The 17,521-nt window shown below is 46.4% G+C and overlaps 1 protein-coding gene across 2 annotated transcripts; it reads right to left on the bottom strand.

Annotated features, from left to right (window-relative positions):
• Positions 1–4,031: 4,031 nt before the first annotated feature.
• On the bottom strand, positions 4,032–16,780 carry utp6 (UTP6 small subunit processome component). 2 transcript variants are annotated; one of them, XM_080523895.1, is made up of 19 exons: positions 16,587–16,780; positions 15,661–15,745; positions 15,510–15,551; positions 15,319–15,411; positions 15,124–15,171; positions 14,942–15,005; positions 14,582–14,700; positions 11,717–11,794; positions 11,526–11,607; positions 10,767–10,848; positions 10,190–10,386; positions 9,711–9,790; positions 7,656–7,733; positions 6,925–7,104; positions 6,082–6,162; positions 5,595–5,704; positions 5,355–5,421; positions 5,054–5,126; positions 4,032–4,451 (listed from the first exon to the last, which is right to left on the bottom strand). In XM_080523895.1, exons 1-19 carry the CDS (start codon positions 16,676–16,678, stop codon positions 4,297–4,299), a joined length of 1,806 nt encoding a protein of 601 aa, XP_080380021.1. In that variant the 5' UTR covers positions 16,679–16,780; the 3' UTR covers positions 4,032–4,296. The 2 variants fall into 2 exon arrangements, with proteins under 2 accessions (XP_080380021.1, XP_080380022.1); XM_080523896.1 differs by lacking the exon at positions 15,124–15,171.
• Between the last annotated feature and the right edge of the window lie 741 nt (positions 16,781–17,521).

The raw sequence follows: 17,521 nt of genomic DNA on the forward strand, positions 1-17,521 counted from the left end.
TCGTATTATACTGGTATATATTTAACGTGTGTATTATTGTCTGCGGGCATCTAGTCACAGTTTCACATGAGATACATCACTTAAACAAGAAGATAAAGTTTCTTATTGAAATGACGTCAGTCAGGAGGGTATGGAAGGTAGTCAGCTGGTTATGACCACACTGACACAGATGACAATGATGACTGTTTCGCTATTCAATCATAGGGGTATGATTGCATCGCGATTAATAATTATTAATAAATTGCCTTTGCAATCACTTCTTTTTCACCACTTTTTCTTCTTTCATGACTAAGTTACATACATACATACATACATACGTGTGTGTGTGTGTGTGTGTGTATATTGTATGTATCTAACGTGAAAGAATTGTTGACAATTAAGTTCTCAACATTTCCCTGACCAGCCAGCCACCTGACCTCTATTTAAGGGTTCGGCTTATCTGTATCATCTTAACCCCTTTTAGGGAACCACCATCCAGCCTTGTCCTCTCCTCTGTGCCTCTAGCCCCCCTCCCCCCACCCTCCACCCCCAGGGAGGGCAGTGTAGTCGGGCCTGTGGGTGACCAGATGCTCCTGGGGCGGCCCTCCTCTCGATGGTGTCCCCCACCATGAAGGCGGTGGTGGACGCCGTGTGGGCAGTGTGGAGCGTGGGCGCCTCCATCTACGACTACATCCACACCAGCGCCATGGAGGAGCGCATCCACGACCTGGAGCACGTCATCACCATCCACCAGTGTGTCATCGGCCTGCTGTCTGCCACCCTGGTGGTGCTGTTCACCTACATCCTGCTGAGGAAGAACTGAGGGGGGTGGGGTCGCAGGGAGGGCCCGACTAGGGTACCCCACAGACTAGGGTACCCCACAGACTAGGGTACCCCCCAGAGGGGTGAGGTCGCGGGGAGAAAAAAGGAGAGTATTAGCGTTGTTGTTGTTTTTTGCTGTTGTTGGGGTAATTGCTCGATGTCTTTAGCTCGACGGGCTATTGACCTATTGACCCGAGGAAGCGTTGAGGAGGCGGCGGGGGGGGGGGGAGAGACATGGAGATGTCCTGCTTTGGACACGGCCCCAGGACGCACGGTCGAGGCTGGAGAAGGAAGTCTAGGCTAGTAGCGTTGTTGTTGTTTTTTTGTTTTTTTTGGTCTATTTTGCCCGTTAGCTCGACTAGCTCGCTCGACTGGCTGAGGAGGTATACCTAGACGCTTGAATGGACGGTTCGAATCCCTGTGGGGACCCCCGTCCTCTGTGTAACTGGATCAGGGCGGGCTGGGGGGGGGACGCCAAAATCCCTCCCCCCCCCCAGAGAGAGAGAGAGACACCTCGGTTCTCCGGCGCTGGCCCGTGATCACTCTCTAAAGGGATGCTAACTGAAATATCAGACGGCTTCTCCTCTTCTGCCTTAACATGCCTCATGTGGTTCCTCTCCCAGAACGAGAGTCCTGAGGGATCAAACAACATCACTATGTTTATTTCCTCTTCATGTTGCTTCCCGCTAATTGCTCTCTCTCTCTCTCTCTTGTCCGTGCGACCCCTCATGGGAAGCTGCAAACTGGGATATATTGAATCAAAGCCACAAAGCCATCAAATACCTGGATCCTGGGACCCCTAAGAGAGATGGACTGCACCACTGCCCACTCTGGAACGTTCTATAATTGGAAGCCCCGATTGGGAAGAGCCTTTCTGTCTTGTTCATGTCGTCTTTCTGTGTGGGAGGTCAACTGTGGCGCTCACTGACAGACAGAGAGAGAGACGGAGAGAGAGGGAGAGAGGGAGAGAGAGAGAGGGAGAGAGAGAGGGAGAGAGAAAGAGAGGGAGAGAGAGGGAGAGAGAGAGAGAGAGAGAGAAAGAGGGAGAGAGAGAGAGAGAGAGAGAGAGGGAGAGAGAGGGAGAGAGAGGGAGAGAGAGAGAGAGAGAGAGAGAGAGAGAGAGAGAGAGAGAGAGAGAGAGAGAGAGAGAGAGAGAGAGGGAGAGAGAGAGAGAGGTGGAGGCTATCAGGGGATTGAATGTATTTTCAACAGACGGCTCATTTATTGGATGTAGAACCCTGACCTCCAGAGTCTCCGATGACAATGATCTCTCTATCTCTATTCTGCCATTGATGGAAGAGACCTCAGTGAAGGGAGGGATAATCATTCATCAGGACAACTCCCTTGTCCATCTTGTCCATTTTTAGCATTTTTATTACATACTGTTATATGCTGCTGGTACTGTATCATGTGTTTCAATGACACGACTTGTCAGTACGTTTGACTACTGCAGTGGTTCTCAAACCTCTCCTCGGGGACCCCCAGCCGCTCCACATATTTGATCTGTTCCACCACCAGCAGCACACCTGATTCAACTAATCAAGTACAAAGCAATGATTTGTACTTGATTAGTTGAATCAGGTGTGCTAGTGGTGGAACAGATCAAATATGTGGAGAGGCTGGGGGTCCCCGAGGAGAGGTTTGAGAAGCACTGGACTACTGTAATGTTACACTAATTGTAAGATGATAACTTCTCGCTTAGGCTTGATAAACGCATTCTGCCTAGTACCTTATGAGGTTTACATTACTGCCGCTGTAGAGACGACTGCACTAAGTGAGTTACCGGAAACCGTATATTAGAAGTGTCCTTACAAAACTGTAAATAGAACTGGATCAACCTGAATGTTCTGGCATTTTGATAGAGTAATAATCCTAAATGGTTAGGTTTCATAAATGCTATAGCTTTTGTCACTGAAGAAGTGTTCTCCTGCCATTTGTTATATTATGAGCAATGTCAGCTTGCTGCTTGATATGATATTTATGATATCGTTTTTTTCTAAAGATGTGGTATGATATTTTGTATCATCTGGTCAATGTTATATATCATATTTGCCCTCTCGTTCATGTTTATGTGGCGAGAAGGCCTTCCGCAGTTAAGAGGCTTATTTTAAAACATCCCATCAAATGTGAATGGGAGTCTAACTGTAACTGCAACCATGGCAACAACATTTTATTACCTTCACAGATACTAAACCTTCAGTTGAGGAGATTTATGTCCAACAGGTGTGTTTCGAAGGAGGTTGAAATCGGAGGACGGCTTCATTCTAATCCATGGAATGGAATGAGAAATAGTATCGAACTAACACCATTCCTCATTCCATTCCACGCATCACAATGAGCCCGCCCTCCCATGTCAACCTCCACCAGCCTCCCCTGGTGTGTTTCTACACTACTGGGTGTTATTAAGACAACATTGAGTTATCAATCCTCTATAACAGACAATGCAGGGATGAGGAAAGGCAATTATATTGGCCACAGCTGATAAAAAAAAAACTGTAATATGTTAGAACATGAGTGAGAATGACTGACTACTGTAAGATGAGCACTATGAATGTTTGAGTTGTTAACGACAGTACTGAATACACAACTACCCCCTGAACCTAACGCACATGAACTGACTGATATAGAGATATGTTCTGGTTAAGTACTGGTATGTCCTCAAACCTACAGTTCCAACGCTGGGCTCATGGCCTTGTGATAGCTCAGACAGAGACTGTGTGATGGACGTATGGATATATGTGACAGCAGCTGGTGAAAGAGGGAACAAGTTGGCAACCAATAAAAATGTTAGGACTTCTATTCCGAAAATCAGTGCTAGGTAGCGGTGATTGATCACTCACCGAATCTTTTACTTTGCAATATTTTGGCTTGACTAGTGAGTGTCATTGATTTTCAACAACGTTGACATTTATTTATTTGTATTTGTATTTATTTCAGAATTAAAAAGTCAGAGCATTTTGATTGGTTGCCGACTTGTTCCCAGTTTCACCAGCTGCTGTCACATAATGTGTTCTGCCAAGTACTGGTTTGTCGTCAAGCTTAAAGTCCCAACGCTGGGCTCATGGCTCACTATACCCCAGACAGAGAATGTGTGAGGGATGTATGCATAATAGCCATATACTGTATTCCTCCATGAGTCAGTGGTTGATGAGGTGAATGTCTACAACATAGACAGGTGGCATGGAGGGAGGGGCCACAAACAGTGTACAAAACAGACTTTGTTGGTATAGTTTTATTTAAGGTTGACAGCGACAGGGTAAATGTTTCAAATGTATAATAAATTTCATGAAAAAAGTGAAAATGACAATACTCTTAACTCTCCATAACACAAAACAACAGCAACATGTTGTCGTCCATAAAATAAGTTGATCAGTTATAACAGAACTGCTGTAATATGTTCCCCCCTCTTCCCCCTCGGTTGGAAAAGTCCACCACTGGGGTTGGTAGGGGTCCTAGATGTGTCTGTCCGTCTGTTGGAGCGGTTCCAGGTGTGCTCTAGATGTGTCCGGTCTGCAGCAGGGTGTACTGGGTAATGAACCGCTCCGCGCTCTCCCCCTCCAGCTGCTTCATGGCCCTCCAGTGGATCTTCCCACAGTTCTCAGGCTCCCCGTTAGGCCCCACCTCCACTCTGATGTAGTCCAGCCACAGGTCTGGAGGAACAAGCACACTCTTTCTTTACCAACTGACACAACAAAATAATGTCTCTTCTTCTAGCACGACGACTGCCAATGGCCCCAGGCCTGAGCATTGATTACTTCTTCCTGCTATGACTGGTGGATAGATGATTCACTTACTTAGTCAGATGTATTGATTGTAAAGTCGTTTTGGAATAAGGCGTCTGCTAAAATGCCTAAAATGTCCATTTAAACGGACTTTGACAATTCTGCGTGTAGCCATACCGAAAGGCAGTCTGACTTGACTCAACAGTAAACATACAGAAAGACATTCTTCACTCGCTTACTTACAGGGTGTTTAGTCATGCTGTTGGAGTATGTTGCTGTTCAATGATGTTAGCTTCAACAATGTGATTCTTGTTGAGTCATCCCCTAGGGCCGAGGCCATTCAGGACCTGTCTTGCTTATTTGAATTGTGCTGCTTCCAATGTTTTTGTGTACACACTACACAGTGTTTCCCACAGGATTTTTTCGTGAGACTGTGGCGGTTGGATAACTGTGGCCCGCCACAGTCTCGTCTATGTGTGGGAATCACTGTTACATCTCTCTCTCTCTCTCTCTCTCTCTCTTTCTCTCACCATCATCTGAGGAGCCGAATTCTCTGATGGCTCTTTCATAGTAGTCTCTGAGGTAGCCTATCTTGGGAGCCTCCTGAAAGAACAAAAGAACAACACACACCATCACAGTTACCTGCACCATCCTAACAGGAGGACCAACACCAGTTCAAATCTCTATAGAATGTAATATTTGCGTGCATTCATTAAGCCAGTATGTGCCAATGTTGTTGAACAAAGGAATAGTTCGATACCAGGCGTTGCCACACGCATTCGGTTCTTGTTTGCAAATACTGTATATTGAGACTTTGGCAGAGTGACTTACTTGGTCCTTCTCAATCTGGATCATCTTGGTGAAAAACTCCTTGGAGAACGGGCGCCTGTCACGCAGACTGAAAAATCAAAACTCAACTGTCAGTACGCTAATGTCGCTCATCTCTTCTTTTCTTTTCTTTATTAATTATTAACGCAGATTGTACAAAAGAAACATCCTTCTGGATCACATTAATTATTCAGTATTCATTAATAATTCACCAATTAAAAAAAAAGAGATATAGTTAAGTACCTTGTAAAGGACATTCTGGCTTTCTTGTAGCCGCCGGCCCTGAAAGACCAGTCGAGGTACTTCTCCTTCATCGCCATGGAAACAGCAGGTACTGGGGACTGTAGACCTTTCTGAGCACGGAGGAGAAAGAACAAGGTAACATTTGTCAGAAGGATTCAGACAACACACTGACAGCTGAGACGGCTCCTGAGCAGGTCGGGAGCCGATAAGGTTTTGACAAACTACCTGTTTCTGCACCGTGACACAAAGGAGGTGATTCATGTGTTGTTTGTTAACGTGTGTGTGTGGTCCTCTGTGGCTCTGTTGGTAGAGCATGACGCTAACAACGCTTAGGTTGTGGGTTCGATTCCCATGGGACCGTATGTAATGTAAGTTGCTTTCGCGATGAAAGTGTCAGCTAAATGCCGTGTATAAAGAGGTGTTGGAATTAAAAGGTCACAGGCTTGTTTCAGGTGAAGGTCAAAGGTTGTGTTGTGTGCTCCAGTACCTGAAACAAGGCCTCTGTCTCCTCTGGTTTCTGACACACCGTGCTCCACTCCACCTGGATCTGCCACAGCGGGAGGCTCTCCTGCCAAAGACAAGACCAGGGGCGTGATCAGGGAGGCGCAATGTAGCAAATAGTTTACAATTATTTATTTATTTTTTTGACAAATTCAGGTCCGCCACCATCTCCTTTTCCAAAAAAACATTTTGTACAGAAGAAGAAGGGTCGTTTAAAGGAGCAAGGCGTAAACTGGACTACAGAGTATCAAACGTCAGGTTAAGATGCTACTTTTCCCAAAAGGGTTATATTTTCGACATTGGCTGAGACAATGTTGTTTTCCAACTCCCTACTACACCCAAGCTAGATAAACACCGTTTTGGTTTAGTGATTATATAATATAATCCCGAGTGACTATAATCTCCTTAACCCAGCTACTCCTTGTGAGGGAGCCTTGCGAAAGACCCGCCACAACAACATTGACATACTACATTACTAGTACGTAGTCATGCGTCTAATGACCGCAAGGTCGGTGATCGTTTGATCCCCGGCTGGCCGCGTGTCGAGGTGTCCTTGGGCAAGACGCTGAATGACGTACACAGGGTAGCATTGGACTGTATGAACAGAAAATCGCTCTTCAAATGGAATTAGTATGTCCGTAGGAGTGGTAATTAGGCCATGGTGCTGCCCCACTTTTACCACAGAACTGGTAACACGTGTGTGTGTGTGTGTGTGTGTGTGTGTGTGTGTGTGTCTCTCTGTGTGTTCGTGTGTCTGTCTCTCACTCTCTCTGTGTGTGTGTGTGTGTCTGACTCTGTGTGCGTGTGAGACTCTGTGTGTGTGTGTTACCTTGGGATTCACGTGTGTGAGCGCTGCCTGGAATAGCTGGGCCGTCGCCTCACTCCCCGCCTGCACCAGGGTCTGCAGGCCCAGGCTCCACATGGCCACCGATTGGCTGTAGCGCTGGGTGGCTGCCATCGCAACCTCCACGGCCCCTTCCTTGTCGCCTGTGGACTGCAGGACCTGTAGCTGCAGAGAGAGGACGGGCAGAGTGATGTTACACCACCCAGAGACTCCTGTGGCCACTTTCACAGACGAGGCTTCAGTCTAAACCTAAGACTAAAAAGCATCTTTAATGGAGGTTTTAACATTGAAAGTGTGATTTAGTCCAGGGGGGTATTCCACCAACAACGCTAAAGAAAATCCAGGCATATTATGATAAGTCTCATGGGAATTATCAAAATACCCAGGCATATTTTGATAGATCTCGCGAGAGTTATCAAAAATAAGCCTGGATTTTCCTTTATCGACGTTGATGGAATACCCCCCTGGACTACGGTAGGCTTCCAGCCCCTGGCCCTTTACTGGTTGTTTTCATCTGTTGTATATAACATAATTAATAATATAATAATAATAATGTTTTATTTGCCATGTCAATCAATAGTTTTTTTTGTTTTTTTGCTCTAGGAACAGAGGTCAGCCATAGTCAGTGCCCATGGAGCAATTAGGGGGTTTAGGTGCCTTGCTCAAGGGCACATGCGGGGATCGAACCGGCGACCTTCCGATTGCTAGTGTCCTACCCAGCTCTTGTAGAAGCTCTCCTTCAGCAGCGAGGCGTCGTGAGCACGCCGCAGTACTGCCAGCAGCCTCTCCTGCCTCTGTGGGACACACACACACACACACACACACACACACGTCAGATCTCAGTCCATTAAAACCCTCTACTCAACCCACTGATCGATTGGTCATATCAACACTACACACACACACACACACACACACACACACCTCCCTCCCACCACCACCACTCAACATTGAGCTCTGAAGAGTAGTCAGCTCCATTATGACGCAGATGGACCCACACACAGCAGCTGACTGCCTGGTGTTTCAGCCACAGTAACCCTACCTTCTCCTTCATCTCTCTCTGCTGGTGTTTCAGCCACAGTATCCCTACCTTCTCCTTCATCTCTCTCTGCTGGTGTTTCAGCCACAGTAACCCTACCTTCTCCTTCATCTCTATCTGCTGGTGTTTCAGCCACAGTAACCCTACCTTCTCCTTCATCTCTCTCTGCTGGTGTTTCAGCCACAGTAACCCTACCTTCTCCTTCATCTCTCTCTGCTGGTGTTTCAGCCACAGTAACCCTACCTTCTCCTTCATCTCTCTCTGCTGGTGTTTCAGCCACAGTAACCCTACCTTCTCCTTCATCTCTATCTGCTGGTGTTTCAGCCACAGTAACCCTACCTTCTCCTTCATCTCTCTCTGCTGGTGTTTCAGCCACAGTAACCCTACCTTCTCTTTCATCTCTCTCTGCTGGTGTTTCAGCCACAGTAACCCTACCTTCTCCTTCATCTCTCTCTGCTGGTGTTTCAGCCACAGTAACCCTACCTTCTCCTTCATCTCTCTCTGCTGGTGTTTCAGCCACAGTAACCCTACCTTCTCCTTCATCTCTATCTGCTGGTGTTTCAGCCACAGTAACCCTACCTTCTCCTTCATCTCTCTCTGCTGGTGTTTCAGCCACAGTAACCCTACCTTCTCTTTCATCTCTCTCTGCTGGTGTTTCAGCCACAGTAACCCTACCTTCTCCTTCATCTCTCTCTGCTGGTGTTTCAGCCACAGTAACCCTACCTTCTCCTTCATCTCTCTCTGCTGGTGTTTCAGCCACAGTAACCCTACCTTCTCTTTCATCTCTCTCTGCTGGTGTTTCAGCCACAGTAACCCTACCTTCTCCTTCATCTCTCTCTGCTGGTGTTTCAGCCACAGTAACCCTACCTTCTCCTTCATCTCTCTCTGCTGGTGTTTCAGCCACAGTAACCCTACCTTCTCCTTCATCTCTCTCTGCTGGTGTTTCAGCCACAGTAACCCTACCTTCTCCTTCATCTCTCTCTGCTGGTGTTTCAGCCACAGTTCTCCCTACCTTCTCCTTCAGCTCTCTCTGCTGGTGTTTCAGCCACAGTAACCCTACCTTCTCCTTCATCTCTCTCTGCTGGTGTTTCAGCCACAGTAACCCTACCTTCTCCTTCATCTCTCTCTGCTGGTGTTTCAGCCACAGTAACCCTACCTTCTCCTTCATCTCTCTCTGCTGGTGTTTCAGCCACAGTAACCCTACCTTCTCCTTCATCTCTATCTGCTGGTGTTTCAGCCACAGTAACCCTACCTTCTCTTTCATCTCTCTCTGCTGGTGTTTCAGCCACAGTAACCCTACCTTCTCCTTCATCTCTCTCTGCTGGTGTTTCAGCCACAGTAACCCTACCTTCTCCTTCATCTCTCTCTGCTGGTGTTTCAGCCACAGTAACCCTACCTTCTCCTTCAGCTCTCTCTGCTGGTGTTTCAGCCACAGTAACCCTACCTTCTCCTTCATCTCTCTCTGCTGGTGTTTCAGACACAGTAACCCTACCTTCTCCTTCATCTCTCTCTGCTGGTGTTTCAGCCACAGTAACCCTACCTTCTCCTTCATCTCTCTCTGCTGGTGTTTCAGCCACAGTAACCCTACCTTCTCCTTCATCTCTCTCTGCTGGTGTTTCAGCCACAGTAACCCTACCTTCTCCTTCATCTCTCTCTGCTGGTGTTTCAGCCACAGTAACCCTACCTTCTCCTTCATCTCTCTCTGCTGGTGTTTCAGCCACAGTAACCCTACCTTCTCCTTCAGCTCTTTGAAGTTGGTCTTCCTCTTGAACCTCTCCAGGCAGAAGCTGACGCAGCACGTCCACATGGGCTCTGGAACACAACGCACACGCTTCATCACACACTGACACTCTGACAGGTAAGAACAAGTAAGTGTGTGTGTGTGTGTGTGTGTGTGTGTGTGTGTACCTGTGTTGAGGGTCTGGAGGTCTGTGTGTGTGTGTGTGTGTGTGTGTGTGTGTGTACCTGTGTTGAGGGTCTGGAGGTCTGTGTGTGTGTGTGTGTGCGTGCGTGTGTGTGTGTGTGTGTGCCTGTGTTGAGGGTCTGGAGGTCTGTGTGTGTGTGTGTGCCTGTGTTGAGGGTCTGGAGGTCTGTGTGTGTGTGTGTGTGTGTGCGTGCGTGCGTACCTCTGAGGGTCTATGTGTGTGTGTGTGTGTACCTGTGTTGAGGGTCTGGAGGCCTGTGTGCGTGTTTGTGTGTGTGTGTGTGTACCTGTGTTGAGGGTCTGCAGGCCCTCCTCGTAGACCTGGTAGCAGCGCTCCTCTCTCCTGACCACGTCGGAGCCCCGCTCCTTGGCACCCTGAGGCTCCTTGGCACCCTGAGGCTCCTCCCCCTCGGCCGGCGCCACCAGCTCTCGCCTGGCCAGGAAGTCCCACGTCACCGAGTCATCTGTGTACCGGCTCTGCATGCTGGGGACGGGACACACAGCATGCTGGGTGAGTGTGTGAGGGTGAGAAAGAGAGTGTGTGTGAGTGTGAGGGTGAGAAAGAGAGTGTGTGTGTGTGTGTGTGTGTGAGTGTGAGAAAGAGAGTATGAGTGTGTGTGTGAGTGAGTGTGAGTGTGTGTGTGAGAGAAAGAGAGTATGTGAGTGTGTGTGTGTGTGTGTGTGTGTGTGTGTGTGTGTGTGTGTGCGAGAGTGTGCGCGCCGTCATATTGGACGCAGATACAATGTGAAGGCTATATAACACGGGTGTCCACAGCCATATGTCAAGCGTGTGTTCAACGTCACATGGTGTGATGGGCTCAGCTGAGCCAGACAGACACACAGAGCCAGGGGAGGTCTCCTTACTCCTGGATGACGGTCTCCTGCAGCTCTTTAGTGAAGTCAAAGATGGCGGCGATGTTCAGGAGAGACAGGATGAAGTCAGCCCCTGAGAACAGCGGAGAGGAGAAACCGTGAACATCTCAAACACTCTCTCACAGGGTTCCCACACCTTCTGAAACATCAACTAATTCAAGCACCTTTCAAGGACTCAATTCCCTCAAATTCAAGGACCCAACACGGCATAGTTTGAGACAGATCTAGACGAGAATTTATATAATAGGAACTATCCGCTCACAGACAACAATTCAAAAGAGAGGCTTGAATGTGTGAACACTAGATGGTCTCTTGCCATCTCTATACAGCACAGCAAAACAATATATTGTGAAATATGTGTAAAGTAAAGCAATACAGAGACTTATTTACTAGTTGACGAGCTAAGTAAAACATTTTTTAATATAGATTAAAAAAAGAAATTGAGAGAGGGGGGAATTCAAGCACTTTCAATGACCCATGTCTATTTTCAAAAACTTTTCAGACCTTGATCTTTTTTTCTCTCAAATTCACAAACTTTCAAGGATTTCAAGGACCCGTGGGAACCCTGCTCTCATTTCAACAGCCAACATCTCAACAACATCTCCAGACTCGAACCAGACCAGAGAGTTAAATAACCAGCACTGGGTCACATTGGGGATGCATGTGTGTGTGTGTGGGCTTGACGTTGTGTTTGATGTCCAGGTCTGACAGGTCAACAACACGGAGGAGAGTCTGAGAACAGCAGCTCACCTTGGATCTTCTGGCTGGCGTCTCTGTAGACCACCTCGGCCAGCTTCCCGCTCAGGATCTGAGGAGAGAACTCATACTCGCCCTGGGGGGGGGAAGAGGACCGTTAGAGTTCCACTAGACAAAAAAAGAGCAAACTCCTCTGTGTGTGTGTGTGTGTGTGTGTGTGTGTGTGTGTGTGTGTGTGAACTCACCATGTCCAACTTCGCCTTTTCCAGTTCCACCTGCTGCTTCCTCAGTTTCTCAGCATGCAGCAGCTCCATACGGAAATACTACCAAGACACACGCATACCAGTAACTGACCCATACGAGTAACAGACGCATACCAGTAACTGACCCATACGAGTAACAGACGCATACGAGTAACTGACCCATACGAGTAACTGACCCATACCAGTAACTGACGCATACGAGTAACTGACCCATACGAGTAACAGACGCATACGAGTAACTGACCCATACGAGTAACTGACCCATACCAGTAACTGACCCATACCAGTAACTGACGCATACGAGTAACTGACCCATACCAGTAACAGACGCATACGAGTAACAGACGCATACGAGTAACAGACACATACCAGTAACTGACGCATACGAGTAACAGACGCATACGAGTAACAGACACATACCAGTAACTGACGCATACGAGTAACTGACCCATACGAGTAACAGACCCATACGAGTAACAGAGCCATACGAGTAACAGACCCATACGAGTAACTGACCCATACGAGTAACAGACTCATACCAGTAACAGACCCATACGAGTAACTGACCCATACGAGTAACAGACCCATACGAGTAACAGACCCATACGAGTAACAGACCCATACGAGTAACAGACCCATACGAGTAACTGACCCATACGAGTAACAGACCCATACGAGTAACAGAGCCATACCAGTAACAGACCCATACCAGTAACTGACCCATACCAGTAACAGACTCATACCAGTAACAGACCCATACAAGTAACAGACCCATACGAGTAACTGACGCATACGAGTAACTGACGCATACGAGTAACTGACCCATACGAGTAACAGACCCATACGAGTAACAGAGCCATACCAGTAACAGACCCATACCAGTAACTGACCCATACCAGTAACAGAGCCATACGAGTAACAGAGCCATACTAGTAACTGACCCATACCAGTAACAGAGCCATACCAGTAACTGACCCATACGAGTAACAGAGCCATACCAGTAACTGACCCATACGAGTAACAGACCCATACGAGTAACTGACCCATACCAGTAACTGACCCATACGCAGGGGTGCACATAACTGGTGCGCCAGTGCGCATGCGTCGCCAAAATGCATGCTGCGCAGCAGATCAGCGGCATGAACGCGCTCTTGCGCACCAACAGCTGGAAGCGCTGGGAGAGGAATTTACTTCCTCAAAATCTGACTGCTGACTGCTGCATCACTGCAAGCCCCACTAAGTAACTATTTGCCGTCCCCTCAGCCGAAGGCCCGACGAGTAATCCATCACAACAGTCGACCGACGACGACCACGGCGACTCCCCTCACGAAAACATTCAGAAAGTATCGTAACTCGTACTTTCATTCCGCGTATCGCATGGTTATCACGCCGCACGTGAAAATTCAGTCCCGAACGACTCGTCGCTAAAAGGAAAAACAACACCAAGGGACTTCACGTTTCTTTTCTCTGAAGCTTTCAAACGTTCAGACGTTTGTTTTACAGCTTCATTATCGCACCTAGACCCCTGACCCAGGGAATATGGTTGGGAATTCTATTAGAAAAAAAAGACTTTGTTGCACAATCAAAATAATGAGCTATTTAAAGTGATAGCCTACAACATCCTCTACCATGGTTGAAATTGAGGACAGTATTAACAGCAGTCAAGAGAGCAGTGATGATGATGATCAAGCTTGTAGCATAAATAAATGCTTAGGCTGTAACTTTTTGTTGAAAAGTTGATTTCAGTGTTTACAGAACAGAGCAGTGCTTAAAGAGATGTCAGTTGATTTCATTGTGTTTAAAGAACAGACATTCAGTTAGTGCTTAAAGAGATGTCAGTTGATTTCATTGTGTTTAAAGGAGTCTGACAGACGTTCATGCTTAAAGAGCAGTCATTTGATTTTGCATTTGTTTCTTTTGTTTTGCACACAATCATTTGTTCGTTCATCTTTATTTATGAACAAATGTCGTTTTGCTAATATAAGTTATCCATGTATCCCTTTTTCATCCATCCTGTGGGACGGGTCGTGACTCGCGAGCTCGGGGAGCACCAAGCAGCATCCCTAGGTGCTCCTCTGAGCACTGGCCCCAAAAAGTTATGTGCACCCCTGCCCATACGAGTAACAGAGCCATACCAGTAACTGACCCATACGAGTAACAGACCCATACGAGTAACTGACCCATACGAGTAACTGACCCATACGAGTAACTGACGCATACGAGTAACTGACCCATACCAGTAACTGACCCATACCAGTAACTGACCCATACCAGTAACAGACTCATACCAGTAACTGACCCATACGAGTAACAGAGCCATACCAGTAACTGACCCATACCAGTAACAGACCCATACGAGTAACTGACCCATACGAGTAACAGACCCATACGAGTAACAGAGCCATACGAGTAACAGAGCCATACCAGTAACAGACCCATACCAGTAACAGACCCATACGAGTAACAGAGCCATACGAGTAACAGACCCATACGAGTAACAGAGCCATACCAGTAACTGACCCATACCAGTAACTGACCCATACCAGTAACAGACTCATACCAGTAACAGACCCATACCAGTAACAGACCCATACCAGTAACAGAGCCATACGAGTAACAGAGCCATACCAGTAACTGACCCATACCAGTAACTGACCCATACCAGTAACAGACTCATACCAGTAACAGACCCATACCAGTAACAGACCCATACCAGTAACAGACAGGCTTGGAGCAGGGTTTTCTTCCACAGCCAACAGGACATTTTGTGAAACATAGAATCTTAGAATCTTAGCATCAAAACCGATGTTGACTCACAACTCCCAACTCCCCCCTCCCCCCTCTCACCTCCTGGTAGACCTTCTTGTTCTCTGGATGAAAACGAAGAGCCCGCAGGAAGAGCTGTCTGGCGCTCTCCGACGAGTCTCTGTCCTCCATCTCACTCTTGGCCGCCATGATCCACAAAACTGGAGAAGAAAGGGGGATGGAAGAAAGAAAGAGAGACAGAGAGAGAGAGACGTAAGGGAGTGGTTCCAGGTGCCGACCCGACCGACCCATACAAGGTATCGAGGGGACACAAAGTGGACAACGGATGGAAAACCTATAACCTGGATATGATGCCAGCAACCCTCCAGTCACCAGCTCACATCCGGCTCCCTAACCCCTCTCTAACCCCTAAGGCTACCTGCCGCCCCCAGCCAAACCTACCAGACTTGTCAGGGTGGATGGCTATCATGGAGGAGAACACCTTGCTGACTTCAGCCTTAGTGTTCTGTGAGCAGAGATGAAGCAAGAAAGAAAGAAAGAAAGAAAAGTTTCAACATCGAGGACAAACATTCAACAATCATTATCAGTGGCATATACAAAAAAAGGTTGATACAATGACATACCCATTTCTTACAGAAAGCCACGTGAGAGAGCCACAGCTGCACATCATCCTGTGAAAGGAGAAAGTTATTGTGAATGAGAGCTCCCCCGTGTCGATTCCTATGCATCACAGAACTGATTCACCTTGAAAAAAATGCAACTTAATATACCGTACGTTATTTACGATATCGAACTGTGTTTTATACAGTGTACCGTACCTTCCATTTGTTCGTGGACCGTCTGAATACGTTGTTTATCCTCTGGATGATGACAAACTCGATCTCCTCTCTTTTGAAGCTGTAGCCAATGTGCTGAAATGTACAAATGTCGAACAAATAAGAACAGCGAACGAGAGAGTCTGCCGATAGCCGGAGCTGTATGTTAGTTATTTCAGGACATATTAACTTACTGATCTTCTCTTCTTTATCAGCTCCAAGACGTTGATTTCATACTATAATAACAATGACAAAGCATTGATTAATCGTCTTCACCTTCTATTCAAAGTTATTTATTGAAATAGCCTTCTTACGGGAACTCTCTGCAAGGTACTAAGCACTCGCCTGAACATATGCGATGAAGTCTGCTTTGTTTAGAATCAATCGATGCAGCTTGTATTCCAAAGCGGTGGCTCTCTTGAGCATGCATCTGCAAAATGAGTGAGATACATTCAGAGATACATACATACAGCCTTATTCCAAAGCGACTTACAATCAATACATTTGACTAAGCAAGTGAATCATCAATCCACCAGTCGTAGCAGGAAGAGTAATCCAGCTCAGGCCCGGGGCCATTGGCAGTCCTGTGATAGAAGGAAAAACCGTCTTCCATCACCTTCTTCTAAACCTAGACTTTTTATTTTATTTTAATATAGACACTAGAGAAACAGTACAAGGGGGGGCAATAGAGGTTTTAGGGGACATAGTAAAGGGGAAAAGCGGGTGTCTTCAGGAGACGCAGTGCTGGGGGGGCAGCAGATGTCTCTGGAGGAGCAGTTAAGGTGTAACCTGAAGAGATGGGTTTCAAGTGGGGCTTAAATTATTTTTTATCTGCATTCAGCTACTGTCACTTCCGACACCGTCATTTCGTTTTCAGGATGTGAATTGTAGAAGACCATTTTATAAATTCGTATTGATATCAGTCCATCTCCCGAGTCTCGACTCCCACATTAGTTTACTGTTCAGCACCAGGGAGCTCTTCCTTGCCACTGTGTACAGGCGTTTTTTCCTTGGCTTACTTTTTAGGGGTCTATGGTTTGGTGTTAGATCATATTGTTTATGACCATTTATTGTTTAGTACTTTTCGACTTGAGTGTATTTGTCGATGGGAAAAAAAAACATATACATTTGATTGATCCAGACTTGACTAAACTGAAATGGCATTAACCCCCCAATCCTGTCAGGGAGATGTCAGCGTGGTTAAGTGATTCGCACACAGACCTGAGCTAATTTCTAAAACGAAGATGAGTGTGTGAGCATGCAGTTCTTACTTGACTTCTTTCTTGGTGAACAGTCCCACTCTCTCCAACTGTTCCAGCTCAGGGATCCGGTCCTCTAACCGCTTCTGGACGACCTCGGCCATCGTTTACTTCAAGATCGTGTTGCGTCAACTTTGAATGACTGTTATGACGAATGGTGTTATTATTTTACCTCAGAATATCTGATGTCGCTAAATAATAAATTAAATAGGCTGAATCTCTTCCTCCACACGTGTGGAAGTTGTGTTCGTTGGAGTTCCGGTTCCGTCTCTCAAATGATTCCGTGTGGAAACAACAACAAAGATGGCATTTTTTTTTTTTTTATTATGATTTATTTACAAGGGTGCCACAGAGGTGGATAACAAAATGACAAATTATGTATTTTCACTACATATGCGTATTTTAAAATGCACATCGCTCTATTTATGAATAGACACGTATCTATGAAAGGGAAAAGGAAATGACAAAAATTGCTCTTGATGACAAATGCAGCTTGAAACAGACTAGTTGTAGTTTTATACATTGATCATTCATAACACTTATTATCATCATCATTTTATCATCATCGACATTCATCAGACATTCACTTCACTTCAATTGGCATCACTAGCAGTATAACCCTGCATGTACAGTGCATTCAGTGAGACTCCTCCTCAGCATAGGAAATTATGCAAAAAATGTTATTGATTTAAATCACAAGAAAATATGCAAACGCCCAGAGTGAAAAAGTAAACAAGCTTCCCGTCTCGCCGCGGAAAGGATTTCCCGCAAAATAAAACGATAGGAGCGCCTGTCGCTCAACCAAACTTGGTTAGGTGTCATTTACCTCCGGGCCGAGCCAATCACAACCCTCAAATCACACATCACGAGTTCTATTGGTTGAGAAGACTGTCTGGTTGACCAATAGAAATCGCCCGGTTTCAAGCACAACGTGCTAATTTAGTTTT

This window comes from Nansenia antarctica (genome assembly GCF_963989245.1).
Source record: "Nansenia antarctica genome assembly, chromosome: 2".
Lineage (NCBI taxonomy): Eukaryota > Metazoa > Chordata > Actinopteri > Argentiniformes > Microstomatidae > Nansenia > Nansenia antarctica.

Bases quoted from the DNA above. Each gene is read 5' to 3' on its own strand.
- utp6 (XM_080523895.1), bottom strand. From the start codon at position 16,678: ATGGCCGAGGTCGTCCAGAAGCGGTTAGAGGACCGGATCCCTGAGCTG. The intron at 10,849-11,525 runs GTGAGCTGCTGT...CGCTGTTCTCAG, and splicing joins CGCCAGCCAGAAGATCCAAG to GGGCTGACTTCATCCTGTCT. The intron at 5,422-5,594 runs GTACTTAACTAT...TTGATTTTTCAG, and splicing joins GCCAGAATGTCCTTTACAAG to TCTGCGTGACAGGCGCCCGT.